Source organism: Tinamus guttatus, unplaced genomic scaffold (genome assembly GCF_059628265.1).
Source record: "Tinamus guttatus ecotype Peru unplaced genomic scaffold, ASM5962826v1 Tinamus_guttatus_pri_ptg000038l, whole genome shotgun sequence".
NCBI classification, from domain to species: domain Eukaryota; kingdom Metazoa; phylum Chordata; class Aves; order Tinamiformes; family Tinamidae; genus Tinamus; species Tinamus guttatus.
The window spans coordinates 844,182-864,236 of NW_028288572.1; the positions used below are offsets into that span (position 1 = coordinate 844,182).

Genomic DNA, 20,055 nt, shown 5'->3' on the forward strand with positions numbered 1-20,055 from the left:
AATGTAGAAAATGCTATCACCTAATTCCCATCAGACTTAATGCAACAGAAAAACAGGTGGTGGGTGCTTGCAGATAGGAAGAGACCTGCCCTGTTCTGCTGAATTAAGTAATTGAAATACTGAGTTAGGGGATTGATCTACAAGTCTTGCTAAGACACTTCACTGACAACTTTGGCTTGCTTGTGGTGGTGAAAAATGAATGTCCTGAATATACAAGTGCTATGTTTAGTGTCCTACTGCATCTCTCCCAAACTAGAATTTGTGGAAAAGCTCAAAGGTCCTGAAGATCATTTGTTCGCATCCTGTAATCTGGTGATTAACTATAGAGTAAAAACAGTTTGTAGTAGTTGTAGTCTCTGAACAGAAGAAGGTTCAAAGCAGGTTTGCGACAGCAGCAGTGTTCCTTGTGCTGGCATGAAATAGTTAAGAGAAAAATTACAAAGAATTTTGGTGGACATGCAAAATTTTCAGTATTCAGAAGAAGCATGAAGGTGGTGATGAAAACAAATTTGTACAAAATGGGGAAGTTGTACTATGAGATTATGTAGAACAAACTAAGAAATATAGATACAAGTGTTAATACTAATTGGTTTTATTCAGCTTTATTGAGTTTGCAGTCATTCTAAGATCCTGATTCTTCAATGAGTCTGGGAGGAAATGGGAGAAAAACTCATGAATGTTGTTATTCCAAATGAGATAATGGAATTTGTAGGTTATAAAATTGTCAGGAGTACTTGTTTCTGGAAAGTTTTATAGAGATAGTGGAACCTATAGAACCTCTCAGAGAGAGTTTGTGTTTGCGCTATATGTACGAATGATCTTGAAGAGTTCATTAGGTTGTACAGATAACCTGTGCTGTTGCACTAATCCCCAGTGAATTTGGTCAACTTGCAGGGAGGTTCAGGATTGCCAGTGTTCCCATTTCAGCTTTTAGAAAATAACCCGTCATTTCTCACTCAATGAATGAATCTCTGTAATCCCTGCACGAGATCATCCAGCAGTGCTTCCAGCTGCAGTGCAGCCTTTAGAGCAGTTGAGGAATTCATAGGTCAAAGGATCAAGTGCTGAATGTTTTCCTACTGATATATCCACATATGAAGACACTAGGTGGATAAAGAGCCCTCCAAGAGTAGCTGTTTTTCATCCCTCTGCAAAGAGAAAGGTAACTACTGGTGGTATCATATCTTTCAGCCACAGGCAATCTTCTAAACTATCAATCAGGGAACTTGGAAAGAGTCTGTAGAAGGCTGGTGCACTCCTTTTACTGTGGCAAAAGAGCATGGCAGCCAGGCAGATGCTAGGAAAGCTCAGAGAGCTGCTTGATAATGAACAGTCCTCTGCTTGTTGGTTGGGGTAACCATTAGGGTTGGTTGCAAATATGACTATGCAGAAAGTCCGTGTCATTTGTACGTACTGCCGAGGTGCTCAGGCAAGGGAGAAAGGCGCCCACAACTGCTTCCAAACGTGGGCAGGATTGGTGCTCATGTTGCTCTTTGATATCAAGTCTGCTTCTTGATGCATCGCAGTGGTGGAGGTTCCGTTAGCATCTCACTTGTGACCTAGTGCTAAGTGGAAAGTAACAGAGGTGGGAACAGCAAGGTATGAATTGCTTTCTTATCATATGAGGATAGAATGAGGTCCCATTTGAGCTTTGTCTTTTGTGGAAAGCAGCCTGAGCTTGTGCCGTGAAATGAAAATCCAACCCTAAAATCTATAAACAACCTCTCCTGGAAAATGGCAACGTTCTTTCTTCGAATGCAGCGATTGGCAGAGTTTTGCGCTGCAGCTTTTAGGAAACAAGAGCTGATTCTTCAGTGTGACAGACCTCCCATTTCAAGTAGAAGTTAAGTGCACACTGTGCCGGCGCAGTCATCGCTCTTTCTTGACAGTTCTGCTGCTTTCCATCTCAGTATATGCTATATGTACACCATATATAAAATATGGTATAAAATAGCAAAATAATATCCTGAATGAGAGCACAGCAAACAGAGGCAGTTTGCACAGCAGTGCCTAGGCTCTGCTTAGGGCTTTTGAGGACCCTGTGGGAAGTTGCTGGGGCTTTCTGGGGATCTCTGAGGAACTAGAGGGTAGTTGGCCCTAACAGGAAAGGGGGTGTAGACAAGGACAACTACAGGAGGCTTTAGCTTCTCTGGTGAGAAGCTCTAGCTAGGTGGAGTTCCTGCAGAAGGTGTACTTCAGGTGAGGGAGTTGCATCTCCAGGTGAAGAAGTTGTGCCTTCAGGTGGAAGAGTTGTGGGAGGAAGTCAGTAGCCTGCCCAGCATCCATAAAGATGAGCAGAAGGCTTGTAGGTTGTTCTCAGAGACCATATATCCCAAGTGTCCCAAGCAGTGGAGTTACTGGAGGGATCTGAAATCATAACATCACAAAACTGTAGAAGAAGGCTGGGCACTGGTCACTTCTTGTAGAAGGAGAAAGGCTCTTACAAATCCTGAAGACATGCAGTTGGGAACGGGTTTAGTGCCCTCCAGGCTGAGGTGGAGCTGGGCAGGGCTTCCTCACCGCCTGTCTGGAAAGGTTTGTTGCCTTCCAGAGGCTTGAATACAAGATGCACAAAGGCTTGTCCATGTGTTGAACTGTTACCCTCTGCTGCTCTTCCGTGTGGCACTAGTGATACTAGGTGGGTACCAAGCAAGTTGGAAACCATCAAAAGGGATTTCAGAGCTCCAGAGCTGGTGGTCAAGGATCTAGGAGCCCAGGTCATTTTCTCCTCAATCTTGCTGGTGAAGGGGAAGGATGGGAGGAGGAATAAGCACATTTTCTAAGTTAACAACTGGCTGTGCCCCTAGTGTTGACAACAGGGTTTGTGTTTTTACGATGGAAGTTCAGATGCAGCTTCCTGTGCTTCAGGACATGCCCAGAATGGCCCTTGTGCTGGGCACCACTGAAAGTAGTCTGGCCTCATCCTCGTGACATTCTCCCGTCAGATGCTTATGCACACTGACAAGATCCCTCCTGAGCCTTTTCCAGGTTGGAAAGGCCTAGCTGTCAGCCTCTCCTCACAGGAGAGATGCTCCAGTCCCCTCATCATCTTTGTAGCCCTACACTGGACTCTCTCCAGTAGCTCCATGGCTCTCCTGTACTGGGCAGCCCAGCACTGGGCACATTTTTATTCAGTTCATAAAGGTATGATATTTTATTTTACTTATGACAAAGAAAGTGCTGTCCTATTCCAAAAAAACAAACAAACAAACAAACAAACAAAAATTTGCTAATTTCAAACTCCTCCTTTTCACATTTGCACTCAAAGAGAAACTTTAACACTCAAGCCAGGTATTTTTATTAGAGGGATAATGGAAACCTGGTTTCATGCACGTTTGCTTGAACATTCTTGTATTTTCAAACAAAACCAAAGCAAAATTGTTACTGTTTTTTGCAGTTCAGTAGCATAGTATAGCATATTTGTTTAAAAAATGATGACAATAAAAGTAATTTGTTTCTCCCTTTCGCCTTGGGGATTGTTTCAGCTGATGTTTCAGAACAGGGCTTGTTCACATAGTGAGTTCTTAATAATATTAAAATACTTGTGGCCATTTGTTTGGAATGTGGATTTTCTAGCTAAATTGTAGAAATTTTTTTTTGATGGTGAAAAAACTAACAAAATTGTGTATACACTGAAACTTAATGTCAATAAATCTGTCTTGCTTAGGACAATTTAATTTTCTTACACTCACTAAAGCTTCTGGAGCATAACCTGTTAGCATGCATGGAAATGGCCAAGATAATTAATAAAATTTTTTGGCAGTGTATTACAATAATTTTGTATGAATGCAAAAAGCATTCATGCAAAGAGTTCTCTGAAGGTTAAAGAATTTAGTTTATGACTTTAGTTTATGACTAAGTCATATAAGCTTGACTTTTTTTTTTTTTTTTTCTTTTAACACTTTTTTCTCTAGAAAAGAAGGATGTAACACAGAGCTTGGAAAGCTACACATCAAAATGTCCTGGCACAATGGATTTCATCACTCTTCCAGACGGCCTGAAGTTGCCTCCTGTTCCCTTCACCAAATTGCCTATTGTGAAGTAAGTCTCCAAAATACAACCTTTAAGTTTTCCATTGTATCTGTCAAATTTTAAATGGTACTAGAGGGATCTAGTCTTCTGAGTTCACATAAATTCTTCGCAATAACACGAGAAAATGTTAAAATGTCAAATTTATTTGAGAAATTCTTAGGCCAAAAAAGAGCCTTTGAGTAGAAAGTATATTCCGTAGTCTTCAGTGCACCACTGGTTAATAATTCCAAGATCTAACAGTTAATCAGTGCAATGAGCAGTCTGGTGTAGATTGAAATTAGGCTAGATTAAAGCACAGTGTGAAATATTAGAACCAGAAAACAGTCATTGGACGTCATTAATGGAAGGAAACCTGTGTCAAGAGTGTGTTTTTGATAGAAAAGTAATTGCCCTCCAGAAAAAATGGTAGAAGTTATTGAAAGGAATCCTCAGAAATTTGAGTTCTCATTAGTGATCATTAAATATTTCATGTTTCCTTATCAGAAAGAGATATTTAAATTCTAGAAAGAGAGAAAGCTATTTTTATCCTCACATTATGTTCAGGATCTGAAAGGAAAAGAAATGTTTGTTATATGACCATGTTCTATATAGTGGGTTTAACTATGCACTCTGTAACTTTTTAATTCTCTTTGTCACATTCACTGGAGAAAGGCACCAACTCTTTCTAATGCACACTGTAGGATGTTCTAATGGATTTAACACTGAACACTGTGTGTTCACATTAGTGACTTAGTGTGTGGGAAATGCTCTTTGTAGAACAAGTTTGACCTAAACCTTTACTTGAGGTTTGCTTGTGCGTGATCAGACTCACCAGAGGTCTCCTGCTAGGAGAAGCTGTGCTCAAGATTCACCACTTTGGTGATCTCCCTAGATACCTGTTCTATTATTGACTTGCTTTAAATAGTATCACATTTTTGTGTATTTTTGTTTAGCCTGCGGAACTTTTTTTGACGTTTCAAATACTATGGTGCAGTCTGGAAAACTCCTTCATGAATCTTTAATTCTTTTGATGAAGCTTCAAAAGTCATTTTATTATTATTATTATTATTTATTTTTTGGATTGGAAAACATTTAATTAAAGTGTAGTATGAAATCATCATCAAGGACATAATAAAAAAAATTACTGATTTGCTTTTCTGTATTACTCAATTACTATTTTAATGTTAGCCATCTTAAAACTCCTATTTTTGCTAACGTACTTAAAACAGGAAGATTTTTCTTCCTTTTTACCACTGACTTTTTAGCTGTCCTTATAAATTTTTCATACTACTTGAAATTTACTTTAACAACTACCAGTTTTTCTTTCACTTTCTTTATTAAGGTATAGTGTTTTTATTATTACTATTACTATACATATATTTTATTTTTATTTCTTCTCTAAGAAAGGTGGCTTTTAGTTAGTGTTTTTCAAATAACATATTTTGGTCTTCTCAGCAGCAAGTGCAGTTATTTTGTATTTCCTAGTTGTTGCTTGTTTAAATTCAGGAGGGCTTTACTGGGGGTAGAAGACCTAGTTTATTCAAGATTTCTATTCAAATGAATTAAAGACCCCATTGCATATGTGGTTTAAGAGTGCTCCCTCCACAGCCATATGTTAAGATTAAAGACATTCATTTTTTAATTCAAACAATGTTTATATAATAATGATGGATGAGTCAAAGCATTTTTATATTAGAATGCCACTTTATTAACAGTTCATCTAGTTTAACCTTAGTTCCCTCAAATCAATGTCACTTGCATGGTTTGCTGCAAATTGCATTCTAATTGGTATCAAAATCTTATCAGAAGAGTTAATGCATTAATTTTAACACTGAAACATTCAGGATTTTGTCGTAGTTTCTCTTTATTTTTCCATCTCCTTGTCAGTATTTTCATATGTGAGTGTGAAGCTGGCACTAAGCATTGCCAACAGATAATGTATGGATGTGATTTATTTCTTGTCCTGAAATATTTCTAATGTTCTCTAATAACTCCTTACTAAGTGTTTTATATCACTGAATAGTGTATCTTTGTATTATTACTCTTAACAACTTCATTATTTTTCAGCAGTGCCACATTATGGTGAATGATTTGGATTAATTTTAAAATAAACTGCTCTCCTATATGTATATACCTTTTATTAGTGGGACACTGATTTGTTTGGTTTCTGCAACTGTTAACTCATTGTGCTGAGTTCATTGGGTATTTCTCAGAACTTAAATTATTTTCACTTTTTTAGTAATGCTTTAATGTTTTAAAAGTAAATATACTCCTATAACTTAAGTAAGTTAATGACCTCAGTTATACCCAGTACCTGATACAAAGTCATGTTAGCATGTGAAAAAAACTGTATTTTAAAATGAAGACACTTGATCTAAATTTGTTTTTCTATGACCTTTATAACCGAGAAAGGCAGATTTCTTCCTTAGTACTCCAGTGCTGTTGTCATAGTGTTTGAAGAACTTAATAAAATATGAAAAGTTAATCATCCACTTTAACATACTGAGCCTCTTTGGTATATTATAGCATTAGCAAAGAATTCCAATGAGAACTTCCGGGTTAGTAGATGGATTTGGGAAAGGGGGGAATGAAGGAAATTAGTCCACAAAGAAATAGCCGTTTTGTAGGTTTCTTGTACCTGTCTTCCTAATTGCTATATAATATAAAAAAATCTATATAGTTATCTATAAATATATATATAGTATCTATATAATCTATATAATTAAGTATAATTTAAAAGCTTACTTCATTTTTAGCACTGTATTTTGTTCTTAGTTTATCTCAGTGTGGTGATGCCCTTAGCAAAAATTGTGTTTGCTCTATGAAAAATACTTCTTCGAAAACCAGCTTATGAAAAGTTGTCGTTTTTAATCCTTGAGTGGTTATAAAAGAAAGTTTCTTGTCATTTTTTTAAAAATAACCATGAATGCATTATACATAATAGAAGGTGCCAAAAAATATGATACTCTGTTAGAATGGTGCCTCTGTTCACTTTTATTTTTAAAATAATTTCATGCTTATCTTGGAAGCTATATAGCTGGGTTTTAAGTAACTGATCTTGCTTGTTTTGTGCTTGCTGGTTTCTTAAGAAATGTATTTTTGATTTTCCTTTAGTATTTGTTTCCTTTCTGATTTTTTTCCTTTATCAGATTGCTGTTGTTTTCTTTTTTTTTTTTTTTTTTAGCCCTGGTGTTTATTTCATATTTTACCATTTCCAGTATTTTAATCAATACCAGAGTGTCATTTAGTACTTACCACCATCAGTTTTAACACAATCATCACAAAATATGTATACTTTACAGATCTGTGAAGCTCTTGAATCTCCCCATCAGTCTCCGACCTCACAAAATAAAAAGTTTACTTGGTCAGAATATGACAACCAAAAGCCCCTTTATATATTCTCCAATTATTGCACACAGCCGGACTGAAGAACGAAGTAAGAAAATAGGTAAGAATATTTTACAGTATTTTCAGTGTTTTTGTTATATTGTATAATCTTTTCTCAGTCAAACTCAGATTGAGCCTGAATATTGCCTCCTTGTGTGTGAATTAATTAACTTGCCCAACACTGTGAAGAAACAAAGTTTTAGTTGCCAAGTGCCTTTTGAATCCAGGGAAGTTTTACCCAAATTCAGAAGGGGGATGAAGTCTTATAGGTGATAATATATTTTTCAGAGGAGATAAACTAATGAGATTTCCTTCTTGGACAAAGAGAAATCATACAATCTTAATTCTCACACATTTTCTTGGTCACTTGTCTTAAGCCACTGCCCGAGTTAGTTGCACGTTTCTCTTTTCGGATGGAAGTAGCGTCATGGACATGAAGAAAATAGGATCCAGATTTCATTTCCTGCCCCCTTTTCCATATGTGAACACATGTGAGAGAGACGGGGTGATTTCTCATTCCCATCCTACGTTGTGAGCTACGTGTTCTCCAGGGATTCTTTTCTTCTTGCCTCTCTCTCCCCCTTCCCACAGTCCTTGCTCCTCTATTTTTAAAACTTAATTTGCTCTAGTGATGTAGCGACGATTTGGCTGGTTCGTCAGGACTGTATTTGGCTCTGCAATTCCTCCTTAGTGCTCCACGCTTTTCCCATGTGCTGGGTTAGCTCTTGGTCATTTTGTTTTCATTTCATGATAATGTGTGTTTTCTGTGAGTTGCTGCAACGTGAGAGGTTATGAAAAATGCAGAGGTATGGATTATTATCTGGCAGTCTGGTTGGGCATGATTTAGTGCTTGCTTTGCTTCAGTCTTTTTTTTTTTTTTGATTTCACAAGATGGCTAAGAAAGGATAAGAAATTAAAAATGTATTTCTATGGGAACAGCTTAAATGATTTTCTCTAAATAAATGGCATTTCTTTGGAAAATGGTTCCCATTTGTCTTACTAATTTATTTCAAAGAAACTCAATTCCTTATTTTTTTTTTGCATTTAATCTCTTAAGAGATAAAGAAAAACCTTTTCATAGCTTTTTGTTAAAATAAAGCCATGTTGCTAATCTTGTCAAATAGTTGTTTTGTGTACTAGTCATGGTTACAAAAGGGAAGCTGTGTTTTTAGAAATCCAGGGTTTGGTTATGCTCTGTCTGTGCCATTGAAATTTTGTGTTTTACAGGGCAGATTATTCCTTTAAGTTTTCTTCAGGCCAAGGAGGTGTTTGAACTACTTGTGATCATGTAAAATCTTAGTCTTTTACCATATAAAAGTCATACATTTACTTTTCTGATGTTTAATTCAAGCTCTTACAAACAAAAGAACATGCAGAACAAAACCAGGTGCTTTTTTTTCAAGAAGCAGAAAATTTAACATACTTTCAAAATAATTGAAGTTTTTTTAAGACCTACATGTGATATTCACCATATGGATATATTTAAAAAAAATAAACCTGCAAGTAATCTGCCTTTTTCCTTTGTGGATAATGAAGTGTATTTTTCTGCTGTTCTGAACTACTGGTAGCTCATTGAAGATTTTACAGATAAACTTCGTTTATTACATGGTGCGGTTTGTATTGCTAGTAAGCCCAATTTTGGATAAATGACTGTTGCAGCAAGGGAGATCAAGTATTGCTGACAACAAGAGGCAAACAAAGGCCCTTACAAAAAGTCCTCAGAAAATGCTTGCAGCTTTTGAGGTTTCAAATTGATAAGCTTTTTTGATTTGAAACAAGAAATGGGATTATTATATTCTGGTTAAATTGCTTTAATGCCACGCTTGTTAGGAGAAATAAGCTCACTGTGTTTTGACATGAAGTGATTTGTGTTGTAAAAGCCTGATAGTCGAAAGCAGCAAGAATGTTTCGTTAGAAAATCTTGCAACCCATCTGTCATGAGACTCACGTTTTAGGGGGAAACAGTTAGACACAATTATTTTTGCTCACAAATAAATTCTAGTGGTTTTGTAGGGGGGTGTTTTGCACTGAGAAGGGGGTCAGAACTGCAAAAAGGAAGCCCAGAATTGGTTGTTAATGGAAGTTCAGAGGGACTCTCAGAATGATCAAGCAGTGGCTCTCCAGCATCTCAGTTTTCCAGAGCCACTTTTTATGTATTTGTATGTTTGTGTGCTGGATGCATTTTCAAAAATGGCATTCTGACCACGTAGTTGTCCTTCTGATCTGGAAATTACCACAGTTCACTGTCACTGAAGAGCCCTTCTGCGTTGAAGCAGCTGTAATGGGAGTTCAGTGCTTTGAAGCTCTGTGCAACAGCATTTCAAAGCCACAACTAATTCTTTCCAGAAGTGGAAAACACATAAGACATTTTGTACACTAATAAGCAAACATATAGATAGAATTCTGCCAAAAATCTCATAGAATTGTGCTTTTGATCATTTCATTTTAATCAGTTTTCATTTCTGAATTTCATAGCAGTATAACCTGTTCTCAGAATGGAAGTTTTTAAATTCCACTTGCATTAATAGGAGTTAAACATCTGCATTAAGAACATCTCCCTTGAGCTGTCTAATGCTGCTTACAAAATGTAGCCATGTAGTTAAATGATTGTGAATGTGTAATTAGATTACAGACAGTTTTAATCGTAAATTACAGTCTTAATGGTCGTGGTTTATACAGGACACTTCTAATATCCTTCTGAAAAGTATTAATAAAGTTTATTAAGATTACTGAGTTAGTTAAAAGCTAATTCATGTGTGTTAGAGATTAGATGCTGGTCATGATTTAGAGAAACTATTTAATGCCTGTCATGAAACCATCTTTTGTTTATTAGGACTATGGTTCCTCAGCTGATAGGAAAGATATTACGACAGGCGGTTTAAAGCGTGGATGTGAGGTGCATGTGTCGAGCAGTGAGAAATTTGGAAGGTAGACAGTAGCTTCTGGTCTGAAAAGCTTGAGAAATGCTGATGTAAAATAGTCTTTGTGCAGTAAGCAGTTTCTTAGAAATTCCATCTCTGATATTGACCTACATTCTTTAAATTTCTCATCTCCTTAATTAAAAAAAAAAAAAAGTAAACTTGACAGGGTAAGTATCTTTAAAGCCAAATCTCTGTCATTGTGTTATTGTATTGAGATATAAATTGTAAATATTGCCTATTTCCTAATCTCTGCTCTCTTCATGTGGCTTTCTTAAGTGTTTTCAGCAGTCAATAATCTTTGACTTTATTGGTTAAGTCTCCGTTTTGTGCATCTCAAAAAAATCTCTATCTGCGTGTATGCATCTGAGTATCATCGTCCCCTATCACAGCATTTCTCATGCTTCTTTCCCACAGAAAATGAATAGGAGGAAACTAACATACCACCTTTCTGTTGTGCCATCTTTTTCTTCTCAGGAAGTAAATTAAAGATTATTCTAAATTACTGTCTAATATATATGAAGTATATATGAAGATATCTTTCCAATATTATTAATTTCCTCCTTCCTTTATTATTCACTGAGTATCTGGTTGCTCTTTATCCAAGTCTTGATTTTACCAGATGATACAAGTCTGCACCTAAATCCATATACACAAGCTCTAAGTGTTTAACATTAAGGCTGTGTTTGCGTAAGTATTTTGAATTGATGCCCGACTTAATTTTGCCAATGTAATGTTGGCACACGGGGACTTTGTCCCCAGGTCCCACCCAAGTGGGATCTTGGGTTATGGCAGTTAAAAAGGGAATTTAAGCTAGACATAAAGGTAATATAGCAATCCAGCTCAGCTGATGCGACTTTTTCTTTATAACACTCTTATTGGGCAATTCCTGTATTAATTCTTTAATCATTTGATGCAGATTTCCAGTGGGTCCAGGGAGACGTGTGTGAAGTCCAGCTGATGGTGTACAACCCTATGCCTTTTGAGCTCCGGGTAGAAAACATGGTATGTACCTTTCTAAATTTTCCTTTTTATTTTTTTGGAAAAAAAATCCTGGTTCTTTTCTAAGTTGAACTTTCAAATGGCTTTCTGTGTATCACATAGTTTGAAAATTGCTTAACTTCAGTTTAACAAAGCAATAGTGTCAGTTTTATCCTCAGATTTTGTGGTGGTGTTGTGAAATAAAAATCTTTGCCACTTTGAGTGTGTAAAAACTTTACTTTTGCCTACTTGTAAATCAGTTCTGTACCTCCCTGTGCATTAATTAGAACTTAGACTGAATAATTTAAATATTGGCTTTCAAGCAGTCACCGTATCCTGAAACATAATGATTAGTGTATTCTTCCTAATGCAGTTTGCCATCGTTATTCAAATTCTGAGTTTGTCTGCCCTTTTTAAAAATTAGGAATTTAAATAATTAATTCTAAAAAGCCATGCTTTTTAATGGAAACTTCAACTCATGGATCTGCCATTCCCAAAGATGTGTATTGTTTTAAAATACAACAACACACAGTGATCAAGAGGGACAAAAAAAGGGAAAAATACCAGACAGGGGTATAGGGTAATCTCTTGCTTAAACCCAGACCTTCTGCTGCAGACAACCGTGTGATATTCTTTGTGGGCAGCTCACGTTGTATCCCAAAATAAACTAGGTTGTTTTTGTCCAACCTACCAACTAGATGAACTTCCAAAAGTTCATCATGGTTTTGTTCTACCAACTAGATGAACTTCCTAAAATCGTGATCCCTTTAATGCTTAGGAATCTCCTAACTGTCAGTCCAACTTCACATCCATTCATTCCTAATCCAGTGTTAAATAATTTTATGCTTTCCCAGTATTTAATACAGTTTTTTAAAAAAACTCCTGTCTTTTGGAGGCCATCGTTCTGTTTGGCAAGGTGAATTAAGGTCTATGTATTTGCTCAATATTTTTATTATCTGTTGCTAGGTCTCTCGCAGTGACTAGTTGAACAAGTTGATAACTGACTCACTCATAGTCTGTATACATTTAAATATTTTTTTCACTGGGACCAAGCATTTCTGTCATTTCATTGGTACAAATAAGTTGCATTTTTTCCTTGATTTGTCTGGGTTACCTAGAGTGTAACCAGCAGGTTGAAGAAAGGAAGGATTCTCCTCAGCTTGGCAGCTTTGAGGCCACATCTTCACCTCCACATCCTCTTCTGAGCTCCCTGGGCAACAGAAATCCTGAAATATCCGAGTGAGCCTGGCAGAGCATCCCAGGGGTTGCTAGTGGGATGAGGAGAGCTTCAAAGAGCTGCTTCTGTTTGGTCTGGAAAAATGAGGACTAACAGGAAATTTGTCCTGGTGCCACCAGCTGCGTGCGGGCTCGTGCAGCAGACAAGTCAGTGAACAAGTTGTAGCAATGGAAATTCTGATTAGGTATCAGAAAAACATTTTTTCTTTTCTGACCTTGAGCATAGTCAAACATGGGAGCAGGTTGTCCACAGAGAATGGGGGGTCTGCAACTTTGGAGTCATTCAGAACTGGCCTGGAAGAAACCATGAGCAACCTAAACAAACAGCAAAGTTTGACTCTGTTTCACGCACTTGGTTGGACCCGGTCATTTCCAGCACTTCCTGGCAGCCTAAATCATTTTCATTCTGTGAGTTACTGGTTTATCGCAAGAATAAAATCTCTTGTTTTTATTTTAATAATTCAAGGCATTGTTTAATATTTTAAAATGTTTTAGTTTATTATTTATGTGCACTCATGCCTGCAGTCCACACTCCTCCTTGTCATTTGGGTTCTCACGATGTGTCACCTTCTTTAATATTATTGTAGACTGATGGAGTCGCCTTCTTAGGGATCACATCCTTTTGCAACGTTCAGTGGCCATTTCGGCTCATCCGTCACTTAACGTTACTCTCTGGCTTTGCACCTTGCTATTGTCCAGTGGTCACTCCATCACCCTTCTTTGCAGGTGACAGCAACACACCACAAGTTGTTAAGCAGAATAATTTGCCACTGACAGCCTTCTCTACCTCTTTCCCTGCATCATTTGCAGAGTTTATGTCAAATTTGTGTAGTTCTGTTGAGGTATTCCTTAGAAAAATTAATATTTATATACCTGTTTTTATATGCGTGTCTTCTATGCTTTCCTATATCATGTATTACTTTTGATGCAGTGGGAGTTTTAATCCAATGAAAGGTGCAATTTTGTTCCTACAGTAACAAATAAAAATGTTTAACTGGGGAATATGGGAGTGAGTAGATCCAACAAATTTGTATTTTGGCCAATAAAGCAAAGCGGGAGGGATCATAGAAAGAATGCTTAGTAAAACATAGCAGATATCCTATTTCAACATAGGGAGAGAGATACAAATAAACCGAATTATTTTGTCTTAGAGAGATTAGGATATTTTTGCCATCCTAGTAGTGAAACCAAAATGTATATACCTTTTTTTTTTTTCAGGAATATTATTTTCTGCTTAGATTTGTTCAAATATGTATCCCTATGGGTGTGTATATATTCATATATATATATATATATATATATCTCTAGGCTCTACTCTTTCTTGTTCCCAATGAGGACTAGCTTTCAGCTTTCAGGACTTCAGAAAAGTACAAAATTCTGGGACTTCTTTCATTAATTTATTTTCTGTCTTGCAAAAAAAACATTTAAAGTTGTAAATCATGGTAAAGTCTGCTGAGATCTACTATTAAATAAAAATGCATATGAGGATACAGTGCTAAGTGTCTTGGAAAAATAAAGAAGAAAAAAGTAGTTGATCTTTGATGTTTTAGATTTTTTATTAAAGGCAAAGGTGCATTTAATACTGTAGGGTGGGCTCAAAAATGCTACATTTATTGTGGAAGGCAATGGTATGTACTGTATTAAAAAATGAATATTGAGAAAATAAAAATATATTACCCCCATACAGTACATGGACGTAGTGTAATTTATGATATTAAAGCTCATTATTCCGAAGAAACTCCTTATTCTGCAGTTTTCATTCTGTTTAGTGGGTAAATTTATTTGAAAATAACACAAAAGTGATATTTTTCCAACCTTAATGGTTCTATGATTCTATGATTCTGTTAAAGGATGGTATAAGAATAGCTGGCTGTTAAACTATTGGTAAACTTCCAAGCTATATTATTTACTAATTCCTAAAAGGACTTTCGGTATTGGTGTTTAACATCTGAAATCTGCTAATTTGTTAAATCTTTGTGCATAATCAATATAATTGAAAAACCACTGGGCAAGAATGTACAGAGAGGAGAGGGGAAGGGTTAACATAGTTGTTTGGTGTCTGCATAAAATAACCTTACTGGAAATAGTAGGAGAACATTTAAAATTTTTTATAGGCTTCGAAAATGCTAGTGAACATTGTGCAAAGTATGTTCAATGGGAAAATGAGTTGTCAGTGTTATTTAAAAAAAGAATGATTTTAATTCAAAATTTACTGCACACACTCAGATGCTTTTAACAGCATCACCAAATGCTACTATTTTCATACCAATCGTTTTACTTCTCTAAAACTAAATGTAATTTTTGAGAGATGGAAATACAGGCTGTGATAATGGCATACATATATTCACTCTAAGACTCTTAGGTTGTTTAGGTTGTACAAGGAAATAAATCTTTTTTTTCCTCTGGTGATTCATATCTTCCCTGGAGAAAACGTGGAATATAGGTAAACTTTTTCTATAACATCAAGAAGAGCTATGATTACTAAAATATTATTACTGATATAAGGTACAAGACTACAGGGAAAAGGAATCTAACTCCAACCTCCCTTTGTGCATCAGATATGCTTAAGGAAAGGGTATGACAGCACTTCAACCTGAACGTGGTTGTCCCTGGTGCTATAAAAATTCTAAGCAGCAGAGGGCAATGTTGGGCAAATATTGTGGAATTCTGCTGTCCAGCAAATAGTAATTTTGAATGGGTCATACAGGCATTCTACGTATGTCACTGTATTTTAAAACTGTTGATTGTTTTATGAGAATCTTGATCTCAATTTATGCCTAGGACTCCAAAGTCCAGTTGAAGTTTAGGGTTCTTTTTTTTCCGTTTTTGATGAACTTTTGCTTTTTGGTTTCATTATCTTTACTCTTAAAAGCTTGAAGTTTTACTGAATTGTGAAACACAGCAAGAGAAGTGAATTATGTATCCTCCTTTATGGGATGCTACAATTGAGACTATTTAATATGTATCACAGTTATTTTCTGAGTTTAATGCTCACGTTTTGGCATTTCCATTGAGTTTGCTCTTAGAAAATCTCTTGGTGTTCACTGTCTTTGTTGTAGAAGTATGTCTTAGAATACAAATAAATTTTCAGTGCAGTATAAGAAAATGAAAGTGTTTTTTTCTGAGGGCATAATCTGCTTTATCAATTATTCTGTGATCAGGAAGCTGTATTTGTGGATTCTGTGATGCAGGGTGTCATCTTGATATCATCTCAGGGGTTATAGATTAATGTACGCTGCATTTAGCTATTTTTTTTTTGCTCTAGTGTTATGAAATCATTCCTTCTTGTCCATAAACACATTCCTATTTTGGATGCTTGTACTCCAGAAGTGCTCGGGTGCCTGTTCTATTCTGTTCGTTGCTTTCCCTGACCTTTGCTTTTCATTATTTTTCATGTTTCTCAGTTTGTTTTATTCTTAATGCCTATGATCTTTAGTTCCTCAAGGAACTCTGGTTGAATTTGAGTCTATTCCATGTCTCAGTTCTCTGTAACAGGAGAATTCATAGATGCCATAGATCAAAACTTCAGCAGGATAGTGGGGTTTTGGCCAGCAATTCTGGCTCATCCGGCAGCCTGTATTTGTGAAAATGTGGGTGCTTTTTATGTATTTCTTAAGGCTGTGCTGGTGTGTGGTTCTACTTGGGATGATTTTCTTTTTCTCTGTAGGACTCTAAAAATTCTTTCAATGGAAAGTCTACCCATGCCCCTCATCAATGTGATCTGATCATGGAGGATGTCTCAGTGCTGGGATGAGGGACTGATCTGTATTATCCAAAAGCACTGGTGATGCTGCAAGGGGAAAAAAAAAAAAGATTTGTAAATGTATGTGCTAGAATCCAGCCTGGTTAAAATGCTTTTACTTTTTCTCAATCCACAACCTCTATACAGAGGGGAAAGTAGCAAGATGATGCAAAATTCCCCTCTGTGTGCAGGGAAATTAAGTTTTGAAATAGAACCCCCCAAATTGCAACCTATACTCTGGCAGTGCTGGCTGTTGTAGAGAATAGTCTGTTATTTCGGAGTTTTAGGTCAGGCAAAGGAGGCAAATTCTAATGCCCTAAACAGTGCAAGATGTCAGAGTTCAAGCTCCTCGGCTTTTTTGGGTGCACATGTGAAGTACTAGATCTGCAGCTCTAGAATCCACCTGAGGATGCTCCTCACCAGGAGCTTTCCATGAAGTGAGGTTATATAGAGCAGGAATTTTGCCTCCTGCTTGGCTAGCTCTTGACCTCTTGTTATTCTTGGTTCTTGTCCTACTGAAACCCAATGTCCTTTGCTTGGATCGTGCCTTATCTGAGAACTGTGGTTTCACAGTGAGACTTCTGTGCTCCAGTTTCTTAGCAATTGGGATACGTTTGTATGCGCTGGATATCTGGATTAATTAGGGAGACTTAAGTTGGAATGGAAAGGTAATAGTGAGTATATTAATTTTCAAAAGATAATTCAGCATTAGGAGAAAGTTTGAACTGGGAAGATTGTTTAAGCACGGTGTTAAATATCTAATCTTTTTGAAACTACAGCTGAGAGAAATTAGGAAATTGGCAATTAGATAAACATGTAAGAAATAGTTTGCATAGAGCTGCCTCTGTGTCCGAACAGGGAGATCAAGTAGAAGTTACTGAGAGCTCTCCATCAACTCTACCTTTGGATAACTTTCTATAGTTGATAATAAACCCCTTATTGAATTTTTTATCATTCTTTTTAGGATTCTATAAGTCCCTGTATCAAAATGTTTTTTTGAGTTGAATCCTGACTGATTTCAATAAAGTGGCTTTGGGGCCAGAGATAATTTTACAAAGTCTTTAGTACCTGTTTGAAGGGTGAGTTCTGGAGTATATGGGGTGACCTTTCATGTTTGTTCTAAGATTTGCTTCAGTCAAGGCAAAACCAGAGTTTTAGCTACATAAAAGTGCCCCGACAGAAGGCAATGATCAAGTTTGCATTTATGAAGTGGGAAGCTCAAAGCGTCAGTACTCTGATATCCTGGGTGATGAAAGTATAGCATGATAGAATGAGTTTTTACTTGAAATTTGCTGTGAGTGGAAGCTTGTTTGTAGAACTGGGCGAAAAACAGTCTACAAAGAAATAATTGTTAGAATGAAGGATATATAATTTGGGGGTGTATTAGGCACTGTGTGAATGTTGGTGATTTCAGATCTGAAGCAAAAAAGAACTCAAGGACCTGCCAAGTGTGTTGAGCGTGCTTATATTTTAAGTCTGTTCATGATATCCCTGTTCACTATCTTAAATGCAAAACATTTATTTATTATGTATCGTATGCATTGTATAGGTGATGGTTAATTTTTCTACAAAACACTGTATTTTGAGAAGGGAGAGAATTCTGATGAAGAATTTAATTTTGGTTTTGGTCATTAGGGATTGATTTTAATCACTATCTAGGAACTGCTTGAAGAAGACTTGTGGGTTATGTGGCCCTTTGCAAGTCAGGCCATTGTAAACTAAATGTATCTGGCAGGTCAAGATGAAGGAAAAGCAAGTGCTAGTTGTGACTTTGCAGCTATCACTGATAGCTTCTTGTTTGGTCTTCAGCCTCCATGTGCCTTTTTTTGGCTGAAGCTGTTAATTTGTATCTGTCTTTACAAAAATCTTATCTACATTTTTGACAGACTCTTGAAATTTCTTTGAAGCATTTTTATAGAACTGGGGTTTAACTCCGTTGCACTTTCCATATTAAATGTTGGAGAGGATAGTACTGGATAATATAGTCGTAAAAATAAATATTTAAGCAACCACAGTGTAGTACAACAATAAATATATTACTTCTAACAGTACGTACTGTTTCCAAAAGTCTTAAACTTATAAATTAAGATTAGAAAAGCAATTAATCTAGTCAGGAAAGTAATGCTGTATTTATATTTAATAATTTTTTGGCTCCATTTCTTGTTTTTGTCCCTTGTTTTAACGTCAGGAAGCTTAGAGATTTCTCTGACATGCATTAAGGGAGCAAATCATACAGACTAACTGCAGCTATCCAGGCTGAATAAGTCAACTTAGCAAGGTGAATGTCTTATTGCAGCTAATTTAGACATTTAAGTTAGATAAAGTTAGACTGGCTGTAATCCAGATCTTCCCTCCCTCTAGATAAATTTTTTTTGCGAGGAAGGTTAATTAAAGATAGGCAATAGCTATCACTGATGTTTGTTTTCCACTGTCCAAAATATAATGAAATATATAAATTTGCGGATACAATTAAATGCAGGTACAAAAAACATCTTGTAGATTATATCTCTTGGTGTTTGTATTATACCTGGGTGGATATTTTTGTTTGCAATCCATATGTATTCCCACTGTGAAAAGGTCTGGGAACATGTGCTTCCCTATTGAATGCAAGTCTTGCACTAATTCTAGGTGCACACTTGAGTCACTAGGACTTTAAAACCAAAGCAACTATTTGGACAATATTGAGGGAATCCTAAAAGCTTGCTGATGATGCAATGTAAAGGATTAAAATATAAGTATTTATCTCTCCTAATGGAGACTAATATGACTTATTTCCAGGGTCTTTTGACAGCAGGAGTAGAATTTGAATCGCTTCCTGCAGCTCTTTCCCTACCCGCGGAGTCCGGTCTCTATCCGGTAACACTTGTTGGAGTTCCTCAGACCACTGGGCAGATCACTGTCAATGGTAAGCAACATGTTTAGCCATTCTCTTCCTAGCAGAACACTTTACATTTTTTTTAAGTCTCTTTGTATTGTATAAGCGTCTGTGACACAGTTTCAGTTGGTATCTTTTCTACATTTGCTGCTCTGAATTTTACTCAATAGGTAAAACAGCCCCCCTGAGAAAAAAGAAAAAAAGAAAAAAACCTTTTCTATGCTAGATTTCATTAAGAACATAGCCCACGATGCTGAAAAATCACTTGTTTGTAATGGTAGCAATGAAGAGATATTTACAATAATATCTCCAGTGTAAGAGAAGAAGGATAATGAACTCAAACTCCCCTTCATTAATGCTTTCATTTGAAAAATCTTCTGAGAAAAATTTCTTAGACTTCTTCATGAGAATGCACAAGATAATTTTGCAGTTCATTTTTCTCAATTAACCGTGGTCATGTAAGATTACAGAAATTTCTGTAAATTGCTTGTGTAGAAGCAATTTAGCTTATGTGGGTAGTCTGTTGCAGTGCAGATATCATTTCATTAATAAGTGCAAATAGAATTGTGTAAGTAAAGAGAATTAAAGAGCTTTTGTAGGAGACTAGCAGATCAGTCTCGTAAAAGAGGCAGAAGATGACAGATTTAACAAGTAGCAGTATTGCAGCGTATTACTGATGGTCAAGTTTAAGTCATTGTCCCAGGCATAAAGAATTACAGAAAAAGAAACTTCTAAAGTTCAACACCAAAAGAAGAAGGCTCTAAATGTGGAAAAAAATAGTTTTTAAAAAATTCTTCACTGCCACAGTGAAGAGTTGTATTCTTGTGTGCAGGAGGAATTGCCTCTGTTTTGGTTTTTTCCTGTTGCCTCCTACACTGTCTCTGGGTGCTCCTGGAAAGAGACTC

At 36.4% G+C, this 20,055-nt stretch overlaps 1 protein-coding gene across 1 annotated transcript in view; it reads left to right on the plus strand.

Moving 5' to 3' along the window:
- The window catches only part of TRAPPC9 (trafficking protein particle complex subunit 9), a 359,903-nt gene that overhangs the window by 31,450 nt on the left and 308,398 nt on the right, over window positions 1–20,055 (plus strand). The window contains exons 10-13 of the mRNA XM_010225586.2: window positions 3,915–4,041; window positions 7,314–7,459; window positions 11,236–11,321; window positions 19,054–19,180. Of these exons, the coding sequence (XP_010223888.2) occupies window positions 3,915–4,041; window positions 7,314–7,459; window positions 11,236–11,321; window positions 19,054–19,180 (486 nt within the window). The remainder of the gene's footprint in view (window positions 1–3,914; window positions 4,042–7,313; window positions 7,460–11,235; window positions 11,322–19,053; window positions 19,181–20,055) is intronic.